This window comes from Ursus maritimus, unplaced genomic scaffold (genome assembly GCF_017311325.1).
Source record: "Ursus maritimus isolate PB19 unplaced genomic scaffold, ASM1731132v1 scaffold_3, whole genome shotgun sequence".
In the NCBI taxonomy this organism is placed as follows: Eukaryota; Metazoa; Chordata; class Mammalia; order Carnivora; family Ursidae; genus Ursus; species Ursus maritimus.
Genome location: NW_024425563.1, coordinates 74,100,244 through 74,115,143, shown reverse-complemented (window position 1 = coordinate 74,115,143; position 14,900 = coordinate 74,100,244). Strand labels below are relative to the sequence as shown.

Sequence of the window (14,900 nt, the reverse complement as noted above, 5' to 3'; positions counted from 1 at the left end):
CATGCTCATAAAAATTTATAAAAAAATGAAAAAAATAACAGAACAGTCATCTACATTTACAAGACACAAACTGTTAATATGTTTCTAATCTATAATGCATATACTGTATAATTTCTATAAATTTAGATCACATTATAAATATTTTAGTGTCCTTTCTGGGAAATTCATTCCCACTTAACATTATTTCAAGCAATTTCCACTGTCGTTAGATATGCTTTGAGATGTTTTAATGGTTGAATAATGTTTTACAGATTTTCATGATTTATGTAACTACTCCCTACTATTTTCAGCTTTTCATCATTACAAATAATGTATAATATTATATACTCCTCCTTTCATCACATCATTGCAAGCTCTAGGCACCGTAAATCATTGTTGACCAGCTTTATAGGCAAAAATAACATAACTTGAATGCTTAAGAAGCAAATTTTCTCTTCATTGGTGTGTACGTTCTTTTGTAAATTGTGTAGGAAAGCTTTCTTTCTATAATTTAGATAACTGAATTTTTAAAAATTCAGTACTTAAATAGAGTTGTTAATCATTGCAAAGAAATATATTTAGACGTTGCTAAGTATTTGAGAATTATATGCACAGAGTAGCTGGAAAATGATGAGTGACCATGAACCACTAGATGAAAACAAGGCAGAACTTTCTTTGGGTTCCTACATACGTGTCAGCAGATACAATCCAGTCAGACCTTGGTTTTATCATGATACGCTGGGCCAGAGCATATTTTTATTTCATTCTGCTTACTCGAAAGTACATCTTGAAGTTTTAATTCACTGTCTTTTTTAATGATGTGAAAATTGCATGATTATCCACAAGCTTTCCATTGTACAGTAGCATTCTGACTTTAATTTATGCTTCATGGAGTTTGCTCTGAAAATTTGAGTGTTTGGAAGGGGAAAGGCTAGTTTCCGGAGAGTTAGAACTGCCAGATAGGGGTTTTTGGGGTTTTTCTGTTTGTTTTGTTTTTGTTTTTGTTTGTTTTAATCAGGAGAATCTAGAAGGAGATGGTGGAAGGCATGACTTGTCCCAAGAGAGTTTCTGTCTGGCTTTTCTAGAAACATCTTTTCTCTCCTCTTAACCTTTCTCTTTTTTTTTTTTGAACTGTCTTTAAGTGCTATATTCTTTAAAAATAGTTCAAGTTTCATTGCAAACAGTGCCATGAATTCACCCTCTAAGTCATTACATTAGGAAATGTTAGGAAGGTTTTTTGTTCTTGTTTTTAGGAAGAGGTGGGTGGGTTGGTTGAACATAGTAACACCTTACTCCAGAGCACTCCTGAGCTCTGGCTAATTTTTTGTTCCCTTTTGTTCTTAGCCTCCAGTCACACAGATTAGGTATTCCTAGCATTATGTATACATCCAGCATTACTTTCAGTTATGTCCAGTCACATTTACCTAATGTCAGTAAGAATTCACACTTGAGCTAGATGAATTGCTAGATGGAGAGTAAAGGTCATGGCTGTATTCATCGTCACCATTTCGAGCCTCTTTGTGTTGTGATTTTTGTGTAGTACTTACTCATTTTTTATTTGTGCTTCACAGGTTTGCTGTGGCCTGTTCAGCCTGGAAATCATGTCCAGAGACTGATGCAGAAAAGCTAGTTCTGCTGGTGTTTCAGGCTTTCCATGATATGATGCAGTTGATGAACACTGCTCATCTTTAGAGACTAACCGTTTAGTTAGCATTTATAAAAATATTAGTGCGTGGAGAGTGGGTTGGTGATGGGCGACAGGAAGGCATATTAACGGAAACTTGTTAAATGTAGAAATTAGCAGAATCATGCTGAGTTTATTCTCACACGGATGATTAAAAATGATTTTGAAGCTTCCTCTGACGCAGTAGCAGTGCACACTGATGTAGTGAGATAGACAACTAAGCAAAAGTGGAAGATCAGCCTCAACAATGCAGATCTGCAGTTTTTACTAATGCAAGTCTTACTCCAACCTAGAAGCATTTTTGTTGGTAACATATATAGGTTATAAATCCTCTCTCTCAACATCGCTGTAGGGTCTGTCAAGCACTTTAACATTTCCTAGTTGCCAAAGGGTATGGAATACATGATTAGATGTTAACTTCCCTGAAATCGTTGCCTTCCACATTCATCACAGGGATACAAGCCTACTATGTTTGATGGAAAAGACCACTACAATTTAATGGTAATTGAAAATTAGAGTTTCTGTTGGACAGAACAATTACAGGGAAGTTTATACTCTGAAGCACACACAGAAAAATCCTAACAAAATTCATTATAGTATATTGTACTTAGTTTTTTGAATATAAAATTAAAGCACTTATTTTTAAAATTAGACTTAGTGACTTGAAGAAGATTGCTGGATCAAATTCTCAGAATTTTTTTTCCTGCTGTTCAAAATAGAAAATAAAGTTCTCAATCATGTAGCTTCTTGTTTGGTGTTTGGATAACTAATCTACTCCTGTTTCACCTTATACTTTGTGATCGAAGTTATGTATTACTGTGTAAAAAACGACCCAAAACTTACTGTCTTAAATCAGTTTATTATTTCTCATGATTGTGTCAGTGGATTGTGCCAGTTGGATAGTTCTGGGCTTGCTGTAGTTTATTTATGCGGCTGCATTCATCAGGGTGCCGGACTTAGGCTGTGAAGTTGAAGATGCCTCACCTGCTGCCTGGGGAGTTGGTTCATGGGACTCTCTCCGCATGGTCTCTGATTATTCACTATTCTAGCCTTGACTTAGGTACTCGGCAGTGGGAGTGTTGTGAGAGAGAAAGGTAGCATCTGCAAGGCCTCTTGAGGCCTAGGCTCTGAAGTCACAGGATATTACTTTGCATTTTATTGAAGAAAAGTTGCAACAGCAGTCTAGGTTTAAGGGGTGGGGGCAAAGTGTCATCTCGAGAGGATAAACAGCAAAGTTATTTTGTAAATGTAGATGAGTAGGCACATTTATTGTGACTTACTGGGGGCTGTTTTTATAGCAATGCCCTACGTCAAGATTACGGTGTATTTACTGGCTGTATACATCCTTTCACTTTTCCTGTCTTCTGAATATGGTAAGTCTGGTTTATTGTTTTTTTGTGAAAACACTGAGTTGGCTTCTGTGGCGTTTTGATATATCCCCAACAGATTTCTTCTTTCCATTCTATACCGCGGACCTTGTTCCTCACTGGTACAATTTAATAGACTGTACTGTGGTGGCTATAGAATCATTCAGCTAGTTGTTTTTAAATAATGTCTAAGGACGTGGGTGCTTTAGAAAGTGTTCACTTCCTGCAGAGAAACCTCTTCTGTGATACTTTACCTGTTTCCCTAACCTGCCTGAAGGTAAAAAGCATTCCAGATCATTTTTAACAAGAGATTTCTGGGCCTCTCCCCAGACCTGGAGAGTTAGAATTGCCAGAGGCTTCTGAGTCACTGAGGTAATGTACCCCTTCTTGTCCCATTCTTCTCTTGGTTCATCTGAAATGTAGTCCACTATACACATGGTTTCATTTGAAAATATCTTTGGTTTGTTACAGATGGAGGAACTACTAGTTTGGGTAGTTTACTGACCTGAAGAACATGTGACAGTGGTGAGAATTGATATTGCTTCGGTGAATTATAAAGAAAACAAATGGAAAATTAAGGAGAAGCATTTCAGTGTGGTTAGCTGCTAAAGGTTGCCCAGACTTTTTGGGGGGGGGGCCTCTAAACATTCTGGGCAAATTAAGATTACTGATAAAAGGTAATGGAGTTGCTGTAGACCCTCAGCATTTCATTGTTCTTTCCAGTGTTTCAGATGACAGTCGAGATCATTGAAGAGCTATTTAATGGTATGCGGTTGGGTTTTTGTTTTGTATTGTTTTGCTTTTTCCTTTATGGAACAGATGTGTGCCTGTGAAGTTAGCTTGTCCAAGGGCAGTCTCATTTCCTCTTGGACTTTGGTAATAAAGCTGGGAACAACACATTTATTTAAAAAAACAAACAACAAACCTCTATTCCCAAAAGAATTTGGGAAGTCAGCAAGGGAGAGAGTAGGCAATGGAAGAAATGTATTTTTCCGTTCTTGTGAAAATCGTTCCCCAACCATCCTGTCATCTACCCAGCTATTCAGGACCATAAGTTTCTCTGTGTCTGATTTCTGTATGTTTCTGGTAACTCAAGAGCTAGGCTGCTGTTTTTATACCTCATCAAGACAGGTTATTACTTTTTACTCTTAAATTTCAGATGCTATCATATCAACACCAAATGGGCTGTTCCAAATTGATCTGGAATAAGATATACCTGTATTTTATGATTTGTAAAAGATTTCTAGTTTAAGTCAGAAAAAGTTACCATTTGAATTTATTTTTAAGATATAATAAGAGTTCATCAGTTCTGTGTCCTAGCCTGGACACTGACCATGGAAAAATAGATGCCTTTCTGAGCCAGCAGCTGTTGATGGGTGCCATGCTCCCTGACCTTGCCGTTCTGAAACACCACTATGAAGTCTGCGTTCTGGATGGTGGACAGGCGGTGAGCGATCACGATGCAGGTGCGGCCCTCCCTGGCTTTGTCCAGGGCTTCTTGGACAATCTAATGATGAATCAGAACGGAAACCTTAAACCTTTACCATCACACCAAAATACATTACCTTTTATTATACATGTGTATTTTTACATAAACGGCATTATAGTCATTAGTTCCTTTAGTTATAAAAATGAATTCTCACACTAAGTCTCAAGTATCTAAATTTTCTGTCCACAAATGTATCTTACTAGTTCCTTTTTATTTTCCAGCTTTTCATGATTAATGTGTAAAAAACATGAGGTATGCTATTTTCTTTTGAATGTTTTTTTTTGGCTTATGAAATTAAGATGATTTTACAAAATTTGGAAAATACTGGAAGGATTAAAAAAATTTTTTACTTTAAAATATAACCAGTGAAGTTCTATTTACTTTTTTCATGGTTGATAGTACCAAAAAAACTTTTATCTTACAAATTAAATGGAATGTGAGCAGAGAGGCCCTACCTTTTCACTTTCAGTATCCAGAGCTGATGTAGCTTCATCCAACAACAGGATTTGAGGTTGTCTGATGAGGGCTCGAGCAATAGCAATCCTCTGTTTTTGACCTCCTGAGAGCTGAGTTCCCTTATCTCCCACTCTTGTTTCATATTTCTGCAGGTTAGACGTAATTTTTGGGGTTAGGACTTGATTAACTTTAATGGTATACTGCATAAACTTGTACTTAATATAGGACAGTTGTACTTACAGCAACTTTTGTTTATAAATGTCTTAACAGCTGCATAATCCATTTAATATTTTTTCCACTTAAGAGAATATTCATTTTCAGAATCCAACCAGAGAACTAGTTACTTTAGTTCTTCGTGGTCTTCTGCAACAGAAACTGGAGCACTGAATTCCCCAATTCCTACCATTCTCATAATGCCAATTGATGTTATGTGTTTGGAGTCCTAAAAAGATTATTTAATGTGTGGGCGCCTGGGTGGCTCAGTCATTAAGCGTCTGCCTTTGGCTGGGGGCGTGATCCCAGTGTTTCAGGATCGAGTCCCACATCGGGCTCCTCTGCTGGGAGCCTGCTTCTTCCTCTCCCCTGCTGTGTTCCCTCTCTCGCTATCTGTCTCTGTTAAATAAATAAAATCTTTAAAAAAAAATATTTAATGTGAAGTATTCATATGACCCACATGGAGCCTAGTTTATTCTCTTACACCAAAAACTGTGAGAAATACAAAAACTCCTACCGTGAAGGAATTTGTAATGCAAGGAGAAAAACCGGATGTATAGCATTCGGTATAAGGTCTAGTATGTACTGAATAAGAGGTATATTCAACATGCTATGAAAGATCAGAAGAAATGAATAGAAAATATGGAGATAAGGTAGGAACAGAAAGGAGAGATGCATGAAGGGAAGCTGGATCTGAGAAAGAACATTCTAGGCTGAAAAAGCGTAGAATGAATAAAGAGCCAAAAAAGTACTACAAGGCTTATGCAGTAAAGTGAATTAATTTAAGTCCAGTATCAGCAAAGTGTTTCTATTAATCAAATCCTATCCTTGATTGACCTCAGTGACTACCTGTTAAGGGTGAGTAAGGCTAAGTAAGGCTAACCAAATTGGTGGGTTTAAGTGTGATTGCTAATTACAGCAGAATATAAAAGTACTTAAGATTTATTTCAGTTTAGTTCAGTAGAACCTTAGAAGCTAGATAAATAGCAGAAGATCGATGATCCCTGCCATCGCTTTTAGTGACTTCAAATCATCTTTGCAGGAGTACTCACCTTTACCAATTACTGAAGAAAATTGTTTCACTGAACTTTTCCTTATTTTTCAAATACATATTGACTTCACTGCACTTTGGCTTCAGACATAGCAGCTCTAACAAGCTAACAAGGGAGAGTTGGGGGACCATAGAAACTGGAGAGTAAATGTTGTTTCCAAAGGAATACAATGGAACATGACCCATAAACCTTATATTCAAAAATGAACTTAGAATGGATCGTGGACTAAAATGTAAAATCATAAAACCATAAGGGGAAAAAAATGGGGAAATTCTTTAGGACCTAGAAGGCCCAGGCTAGGCAAAGAGTTCTTATACCAAAAGCACAATCTGTAAAAGGAAAAATCGTTATACTGGACGTTATGAAAATTAAAAAGTTGGTTCTGCATATGACCCTACTAAAGGATGAAAAAAGCTATCGACTGGGACAAAGTATTTGCATATTATATATCTGACATAGGACTGATACATATCAATCTCTCTCAAAACTCAAGAAAGAAAACTAGAAAATGGGCAAAAAACAAGGTATTTCACCAAAAAGGAAATATAGATGGCAACTATATAAAGAGATGTCCAGGAGCTCCTGGGTGGCTCAGTCAGTTAAGCATCTGACTCCTGATTTCAGCTTAGATCATGATCTCAGGGACGTGAGATCAAGCCCTGCCTCAGACTCTGTGCTGGACATGGGCCCTACTTAAGATTCTCCCTACCTCTCCCCGCTCTCTCTAATAAAATAAAATCAACATCATTTGCCATTAGGAAATCCACCACAATGAGCTTTACTGCACATCTGTCAGAATTACAAAAGCAAATGCTGGCAAAGAGGCAGAGAAAGTTAGTTAACTGTACTTTGGCATAAGAGAATAAGGTAAGATGGCAGAGCTACTTGGGAAACGAGGTTGGCAGTGTCTTAGAAAACTTGAAATTACCATATGGCCCACCAATTGAACTTTTGGGCATTTATCCCAGAGAAATAAGAACTCAGGTTCATATTAAAACCTGTACACAAATATTTACAGCAGCTTTACTTTTAAAACTAGAAACAACCTAGACACACTTCAACAGGTGAATGGTTAACCAAACTGTGGCAAAATCCGTATCATGCAGTCCTAATCATCCCACTAAAAAGAATGCCGCTAAAGAAGTAAAGAATGAACTACAGATACAAGAACTTCAGGGAATTACGCTGAGTGGAAAAAGTTAACCTCAAAAGGGTATATACTGTATGTGTGCTTAATGATTCTTAAAGTAGAAAATTACTGAAATGGAGAACAGTTAGTGGTTGCCAGAGGTTGGGTGGTGTGAGGACAAAAAGAAAGGGTGTGTGTGTGTGTGACTCTAACAAGGCAACATGAGGGACTGGAGTGGTGGTGGAAATGTTCTGTATTTTTTTTAATAAGAATTATGTTTATTTACAATGAGCTTGGTAAATGCTAAGTAAATTCCATCTCATGATAAGCTCATAGTCTAACCCAAAGAACAACCTTGGGTAGAGGACCTGACTGGAGTTATTTTTATATTGCCTTGGAGAAACACAATACAACCTTGGGGGTATTAATCAGAGTGTTCTGAGTTCCATGAAGGCAGCAGTGGTCTCTCACCATTGTTTACACCAGTATGCCCCGTCTCCCAAAATGCGGCCTGGCACTGAGTCAGCGCTCAGAATATATTTGTGTACTGGATGCATGATTTAATTTTACTTTTGCACTGCTAATCCTACTTAAAGTCTCATTTTTATTAAGAGACATACAAGGAAATGTTCTATATCTTGAGTGGTGGTGGGTATGTGAGTGCACACATGCAATAACACTGCACAGAACTAAACACTCATGCAGGTGGTTGCAAGCAAAACCGGAAGTCTGAATCTTAGCAGTGGATCAGATCAACGTCGGTATCCTGGTGGGGATATTGTATTACAGTTTGGCGAGATGTCACTGGAGGAAACTAGGTAAAGCGTACATAAAATCTCTGTTCCTTATAACCGCATGTGAATGTATATACAATCTCAAAATAAAAATAATTAAGAATGCAAGCACCATAAAAGATAAATCAAACATGACTGCTATCTGAATGCAGCCCACAACCACCAATTTGCAACCAGAGATATTGTACCTACAATTAATACCCTTCATTTGCCTCTCACTACATTTATAAGATGTTGACATGATGCCTGATGCTCTCCTTTGCCACTAAGGAAACTTGGTATCATGCAGTTCAGCGCATTGTTCAAGGTCCTAGTGCTACTACAGAGACAAGTTTTCTTACAAGATTTTGTTGGTGTATAACTTCAGGACCTGTTTTGAGGATGAAAACAGTTTGTAGTTGATTGTGATTTCATCCCAAGAAATTACCAGTTAACTTACATAAGGTAAGGTCTCGATGAAAGGATGGATGTTGGCTGCTTTGGCTGCCTTCACAATTTCATCCTGGGGCACGATCCGGCTGTTGTCTCCGTAAGCAATGTTCTCAGCAATGCTGCAGTCGAATAGGACGGGCTCCTGGGACACAATGCCCAGGTGGGCTCGGAGCCACTGGATGTTAAGTTTCTTTGCTTCTTGACCATCTAGGAGCTGAAAACCAAAGTCCACAAACTATAAGAAGGGCTTAAAAAGAAGAAGAAAACCTAATTCGTAAATTAACAGATTAACCATTTGGAGCATGGTGACATCTGGGCATCATTGGTTTAGGAAAGACCAAGGCTCACAGTCTCTAAGCACTTAGAGTTGGAGGCCAAAAAAAAAAAAAAAAAAAAAGGATTTTTATGGTGATTAGGCCATCCTTTCTTCATCTCACTGGTGAAATGATAGGATAGGCCATTTGGCCCTGTCTTTCCACATTCCTCTTCGTCCTTCTGTGCCCCGCTCCAGGCAAGTAGACCATCCTGCTTCTAAGGAGTCTGCAGTTAGGGGTCCTACTCACATCTGCTCTTCCCAGAATGACTCCAACCTTTCAGCTTGACTTTAATCCCCTCCTCCAGGCAGCCAGAACAAAAAGCTCATTAGTATGGCCCCAGACGCTCAGAGTAGGTTACTTCCTGTCCTACCTCTACCACTCTTCCCCCGAGAAATACCAGCCTTAAACTTCTCCCATTTCTCTTTTTGACAGCACTGAGGACAAGAGTTCAATGCAAAGTGAACAAGCTCAAAGAACAGTGGAGTCTTGTGATATGTCAACTGAGAATGCAGCTTTCTTCTGGGTGGAGGAACAGAAACACGTTCAATTAGTCATGATTTCTCAGTAAAGAAAGAAATTCTACCATAGTATTAGCACATCGTGTTGTCAAGCCGGTTTGCCTGTATTAATCCCTTCAGAGTAGTTTTAATAGTGGAAGCATAAGCTTTCCTAACTAAAAGAGCTAACTATACAAGGTTTAACACTTTGGTGACCATCTAAATGGGGATGGACTGGTCAGTGGGTGCCAGTCCAAGGTGATGGGAGGTGCAGGCATTATCAGTAAAGTTCACTCACGGCAGAGAGCCAGGACCTAGGTGCTAGAAAGTCACTGATGAAAGCTAAGTATGAAAGGGCTGGAGATGAGGCTCAAAGTCAAAGAGCCTTGAGTTCAGTGTTCAAAAGAGAAGGCAGAAGGAGGCAGGAGGCAGTAAGAAGGTGCTAGCCTGTCTTGCTTGTCTGCCTAGAATTCTGGCCAGAGTCTGTGGCTCACCTTTACAAACCAGGAAGTGAATATTGACTTAGGAGGACCGGGCTGGCTCAGTCGGCCCAGAGCGGGGCAGAGGTTAGCTGCACATTCAGCATTTTCTGAACTATACTGAACTCCAGGTGTTCTACCCTGTTGTCCCCATATATTTGCCTGAGAATGGGTACCAGTTTGGGTTTTTTAGAATGTGGTTATTGCATCAGCCAGGATTATAGGCCTTTATTTGTCCAGGTTTTTTCCTCTTATAAGAATATTCGTTTATCAGCCACTCGAAATAAAACCTTAAATCAGGTTACTAACTTAAAGTGTGCTCACCACTGTTCCAGCCACTGGGTCGTAGAACCGCTCAAGGAGCTGGACCACCGTGCTCTTCCCACAGCCGCTGCTGCCCACCAGCGCCAGCGTCTGGCCCTTCTTCACCTCGAGGCTCAGCCCCTGAAGCACGGGGATGTCTGGTCGAGTGGGATAGTTGAACACGACTTCATTAAATGTCACATTTCCTTCAAATTTATCCTAAAAAATAAATTTAATGTTACTATTACAATTAGTCTGATAATTACTGGAATAAGTATTTCACAGAAACTTTACCTGTTGGAGAGGAACATAAAATTCACATTCAGTCCGAGTGTCGGCACCAGTTACTACTGAAAGCAAGCTGTCGTTACAGAAAATGAAGATAGGAGATGGGGATAAAAGACCAAAGTCACGGAGAGTTGTTATCTAAACTCAGTTTCTGGTTCTTTTAGACAAATACTTAGATTTCCCAAGTGATGGTTCTGAGGCTAGAGCGAAGCCAGTGGCCAAAGGCGCAAAGGCTTGGGAATTTGGTGCAGCGTCTAGCTGAGGTCTCAGTGGACAGCCCTTATCTCAAACCCTGGCTGCCTTTTTAGCTCATTCACGGGGCACAGGAATTTTCTCAGCACACGAAAATCCATGATAAAGTCCCAGAAAAACTGTCTATGCGTCCTGCTGCTCGTGCACTCCTATGTGCAGCAGCTGGTGTCATACAAAGAACACTCAGATCTAAATCTGTGTTAACTCTGGAGATAGTGTAGGATTATTGCTCTGAATGTGAATAAAGTAGCCTTCTTCCCACTTGTAACTCAGTCATTACAAAATGTGATTAAAGCCGCACTGCCATTCACCTTCACCTACAGAGTTACACACGTATACCTTCCTGCAGAAATAATTAACATTTTTCATGGAAATTACTCCATTCTAGTACATCTGCAGTACAACTTTTCTCTCAAGTTTATTAATATGGGGGCGCCTGGGTGGCTCAGTTGGTTAAGTATCTTCCCTCAGCTCTGGTCGTGCTCCCAGGTTCCTGGCATAGAGCCCCTCGCCAGGCTGTCTGCTCAGAGAGGAGTCTGCTTCTTGCTCTGCCTGCCGCTCCCCCTGCTTGTGCTCTGTCAAATAAAATCTTAAAAAAAAAATAAAGTTTACTATGATTTTCATTCAATAGAGGAGGTTTTAGTTTTAAATTAAAAAAAAAAGTTTATTAAGTTTTATGCCAACGTGGAGCTTGAACTCATGACCCCAAGATCAGGAGTCACATGTTCCACTGACTGAGCCGGCCACGCACCCCTTTCTTTACTTTTTGATGTGCTCAACTTCAGAAGCCTTGAAATCCCCTATGAAATTCTATTCATTATTTTAAGGATTTTATTTATTTATTTGACAGAGAGAAAGCACAAGCTTTCTTTCCCTGCTGAGCAGGGAGCCTGACTCTGGGCTTGATCCTGCGCCTCCAGGATCATGACCTGAACCGAAGAAAGATGCGTAACCCACGAAAGCACCCAGGTGCCCCCCCCCATGAAACTTCAAAATGTTGAGAATGTTGGCCTGTAAATGTCCCAGAGTAAGCTCAATATGGGTCAGCATAATCAGGACAGGTTTCCTGTGCTGATCATCTAGCAGATAGCAAGCCTTTAGGAAACATTAACCCAGCATTCAGCAGGCAGCAGAGAACTCACAGGCCTCAGGCCTTCTTCACTGTAGCTGTCGATCAGAGGTTGTCTTTCAAGCAGCATGAACAGGTGGGCTGCGGACAGCTTGGCTTTCGCGTAGTCTGGAGCAAAGGAACTGGCGTGTCCTAGAGCCACTGCACCAAACACGATTGCCGAGAACACCCTGGGCAGAAGTAGGGGAATGAGAAGCTTAGCTTGTGATTAGCTCTGTGATGTTTCAAAGTCTAAAGACCTACCGCTCACCAGTGTCGATGTTCTCTCCTCCTGCAGGCGCCCCCTCCACCGACCCCCTGCCTAAACCACTACACACATTTCCGTGAAATTCCATTAACCAAGGAAATCTAGAGGGGAGGCCAGAGGTCTGTAACTTTCCACCGTTCTTCTCTTTCGGGAAGTGGCTTCTAACCGACTCTGACTCGTGACCTCCGGTAATTTTAGTGACTAGTTCCGTCCTTTCTGGACATGAGAGCATTGGAGCACCGAGTGCTGGAGGGGCTTCGTCAGCATCGGACAAGGGGTGACGGTTCCTACTCAGTGGCTGGACCTGCTGCCTGTTCGTAGTTTCTCCGGTGCGACCGCACACTCAGTACTGCTCCGCACTTAACACTGCAGCTAAAGAAATTGTATTAGGGAAAACAAGCCTTTACTACAACTCAGTTTTCTCTTATAACTAAGGGAACTATTGGCACTACCCTGAGAAAAACAATTGTCCTCAGCTAAAGTTCTGTTTTCCAGTGATATGCTCTTTGAAGAATGGAAATAGATGATAATGTCTTTTAGGAAGGGCTTACGATTCTGAGATCTCCATCTCCAGGAGGCTATTTACTCTTGACACCTGAGCTCCCTGAGAATGAGGGGAGGGGAGGAATTTTTTATCTATTAATACTGGAGAACTTAAAAAAAATGTTTCATTTCCCAAACTTCTAAGCCGAAGATATTAAAATGTGTTTTAAGTACAGGGGCAGGAATGGTGGGTATAGTAAGGCTCCCCCTTAAATACTTGGTTAAGGTTGGTTACCAAAAATTAATAAAATAGCGATAAACAGCCCACATGTTGCTGCCTTTCTTATATAGCCTATAATTGAGCTTTAACATAAAAGATTAAAAAGTTGTCTTCCAGTTATCCAGAATTTAATTCTTTAATGGTAGAAACAAAACGAAAGAGGCAGGGCCCATTTCCTCAGTCATGTTCTTCTAGACAACCGAGTGCTCTAAGTTACAATCCCCAGAGTTATGTCCCCAGGGATACTGCCATGCAGCCTCCAAAACCACTTTCTGCTCCCTGTCCACCTGCATCTTTTACCATCCCACTCCCTGCCTAAGAGGCTGACCTTCACGGACTGCATCAAAAAGTTTTTCCTTGTCCCCTGGCTTCTCATGGGGTGTGGCAATGACAGGCACTAGCAGGAGGTGAGGGCATTTGTTTTGTTGGCTTCTTTCTTGTTAGATTGTGTGGTTGGTGTGGCTCCGAGGACCACAGAAGCCCCCTATGCTGGGTTCTGAAAATCCTTGCATCCTCTTGCCCTTCAGGCTGAGGGTCTTAGTGGCTCGTAGCTGGGAACTGCTGGGTAGTTGGCAGCTCTCCCGGGGGCTGCTTACCTTAACACTTCTCACACCTTTGTAAACAGACCTTTTAGCACTCGCCCTAGATACCCCATCCCAAGGGGCATTTGTGTCCTGCTGGGATCCTGAATGATATAAAGATTATATATACTTTTTTCGTAGTTATTTTGATTTTGGATGAAAACACTTTCCTTGTCCTCCCCCTGTTCGGAAAAGAGGCTGTCTACTACTACTTTAAAATCATCCCACCAGAGCAGAAATATGCCAAGTGATCTTAAAAAGAATGGCTTCCCTTTGGCAAGACAAGAACACAACCTAATTGAATGTCGTTAGCATATTTTGAAAAGAGGAATGCCTCGATTAGAAAGACTGCTGGTTAGCCTTGGAAACCAAGAAAAAAGGAGACGCTACAAGACCAAACAGGGTCATCTCAGGCCCAGTCAGGGGAAGAGGCCTTTGCCAGATTTCAGTCATGCATTCCCATCCCTTTATCAGTGCCATCTTGTGGTCGCAGATCAACAGCGAGCTATTTAAGCCTCTGGTTTGAGTCCTTGGTAACCAGCAGTTTTCACTTTAGGACTTATTTCTGCCTACACTGTACAATGGGAAAGTTTGCTGTCCTCCTGACTGGAGTTCTGTGTATTACTACAGTTCTGGTTTATGATTTTTATGAACTTGGTTAATTTTAGTCCATTTGGATGATTCAGCTGTACTTGGAGTATTATTAAAATCCGATTTCTACGGTAGATTCAACTCTGACCTCATTTTAGAACAAGTGAGGGCTTTTTTTGCCCTACTCTCAAATTTTGCATAGACCTCCTAAAACCATATAGAATAATCTTTTATTTTTAAAGTTACTTACAGAATAACATCTCTAAAGCGCATATGTCCATTCACAATGAGATAGGCGCCAAATCGAAAACAACCGGCATAGGAAAAATACATAAATGCTTGTGAAATACTAAAAGTAATTCCATAGATGTGTGCCTTCCGCACAGAATTCCTGCAAGGCAAATTAGTATATTCATTCGTTCTGTTAGTTTGACTACATGACAACTTCTCTATGGATCAGTTTTCTGATTTGTGTCACGGGGATAACCAATATGATGCAGAATGGAGAATTAAACAATATAAATGTCTAGCATAGTACCTCATACTGATTTTTCAACTGATAGTTGCTATTATTACATGTTAATAACTAGTCAATCAGAAATTCAACCCCTTGGGGCACCTGGGTGGCACAGCGGTTAAGTGTCTGCCTTCGGCTCAGGGCGTGATCCCGGCGTTATGGGATCGAGCCCCACATCAGGCTCCTCCGCTATGAGCCTGCTTCTTCCTCTCCCACTCCCCCTGCTTGTGTTCCCTCTCTCGCTGCCTGTCTCTATCTCTGTCAAATAAATAAAAAAATAAAATCTTTAAAAAAAAAAAAAAAAGAAATTCAACCCCTATGATATAAACATGACTGTTCAA

The 14,900-nt window shown here is 40.3% G+C and overlaps 2 protein-coding genes across 10 annotated transcripts in view; one reads left to right on the top strand and one right to left on the bottom strand.

Annotated features, from left to right (window-relative positions):
* The window catches only part of CROT (carnitine O-octanoyltransferase), a 54,628-nt gene extending 52,223 nt beyond the window's left edge, over positions 1-2,405 (top strand). For all 7 annotated transcript variants that reach the window (XM_040644307.1, XM_008686196.2, XM_008686194.2 and 4 more), the window contains exon 18: positions 1,551-2,405. In XM_040644307.1, the coding sequence (XP_040500241.1) occupies positions 1,551-1,671 (121 nt within the window). In that variant the 3' untranslated portion in view covers positions 1,672-2,405. The remainder of the gene's footprint in view (positions 1-1,550) is intronic.
* Positions 2,406-4,289: 1,884 nt separating this feature from the next.
* Positions 4,290-14,900, bottom strand: part of LOC103658685 (phosphatidylcholine translocator ABCB4) — a 181,232-nt gene continuing 170,621 nt past the window's right edge. For 2 of the 3 annotated variants that reach the window (XM_040644300.1, XM_040644304.1), the window contains exons 23-28: positions 14,293-14,433; positions 11,874-12,030; positions 10,213-10,410; positions 8,603-8,809; positions 4,975-5,121; positions 4,290-4,537 (exon numbers count right to left, since the gene is read on the bottom strand). In XM_040644300.1, coding sequence (XP_040500234.1) covers positions 4,334-4,537; positions 4,975-5,121; positions 8,603-8,809; positions 10,213-10,410; positions 11,874-12,030; positions 14,293-14,433 — 1,054 coding nt within the window. In that variant the 3' untranslated portion in view covers positions 4,290-4,333. The remainder of the gene's footprint in view (positions 4,538-4,974; positions 5,122-8,602; positions 8,810-10,212; positions 10,411-11,873; positions 12,031-14,292; positions 14,434-14,900) is intronic. The other variant, XM_040644301.1, reaches the window with a different exon arrangement.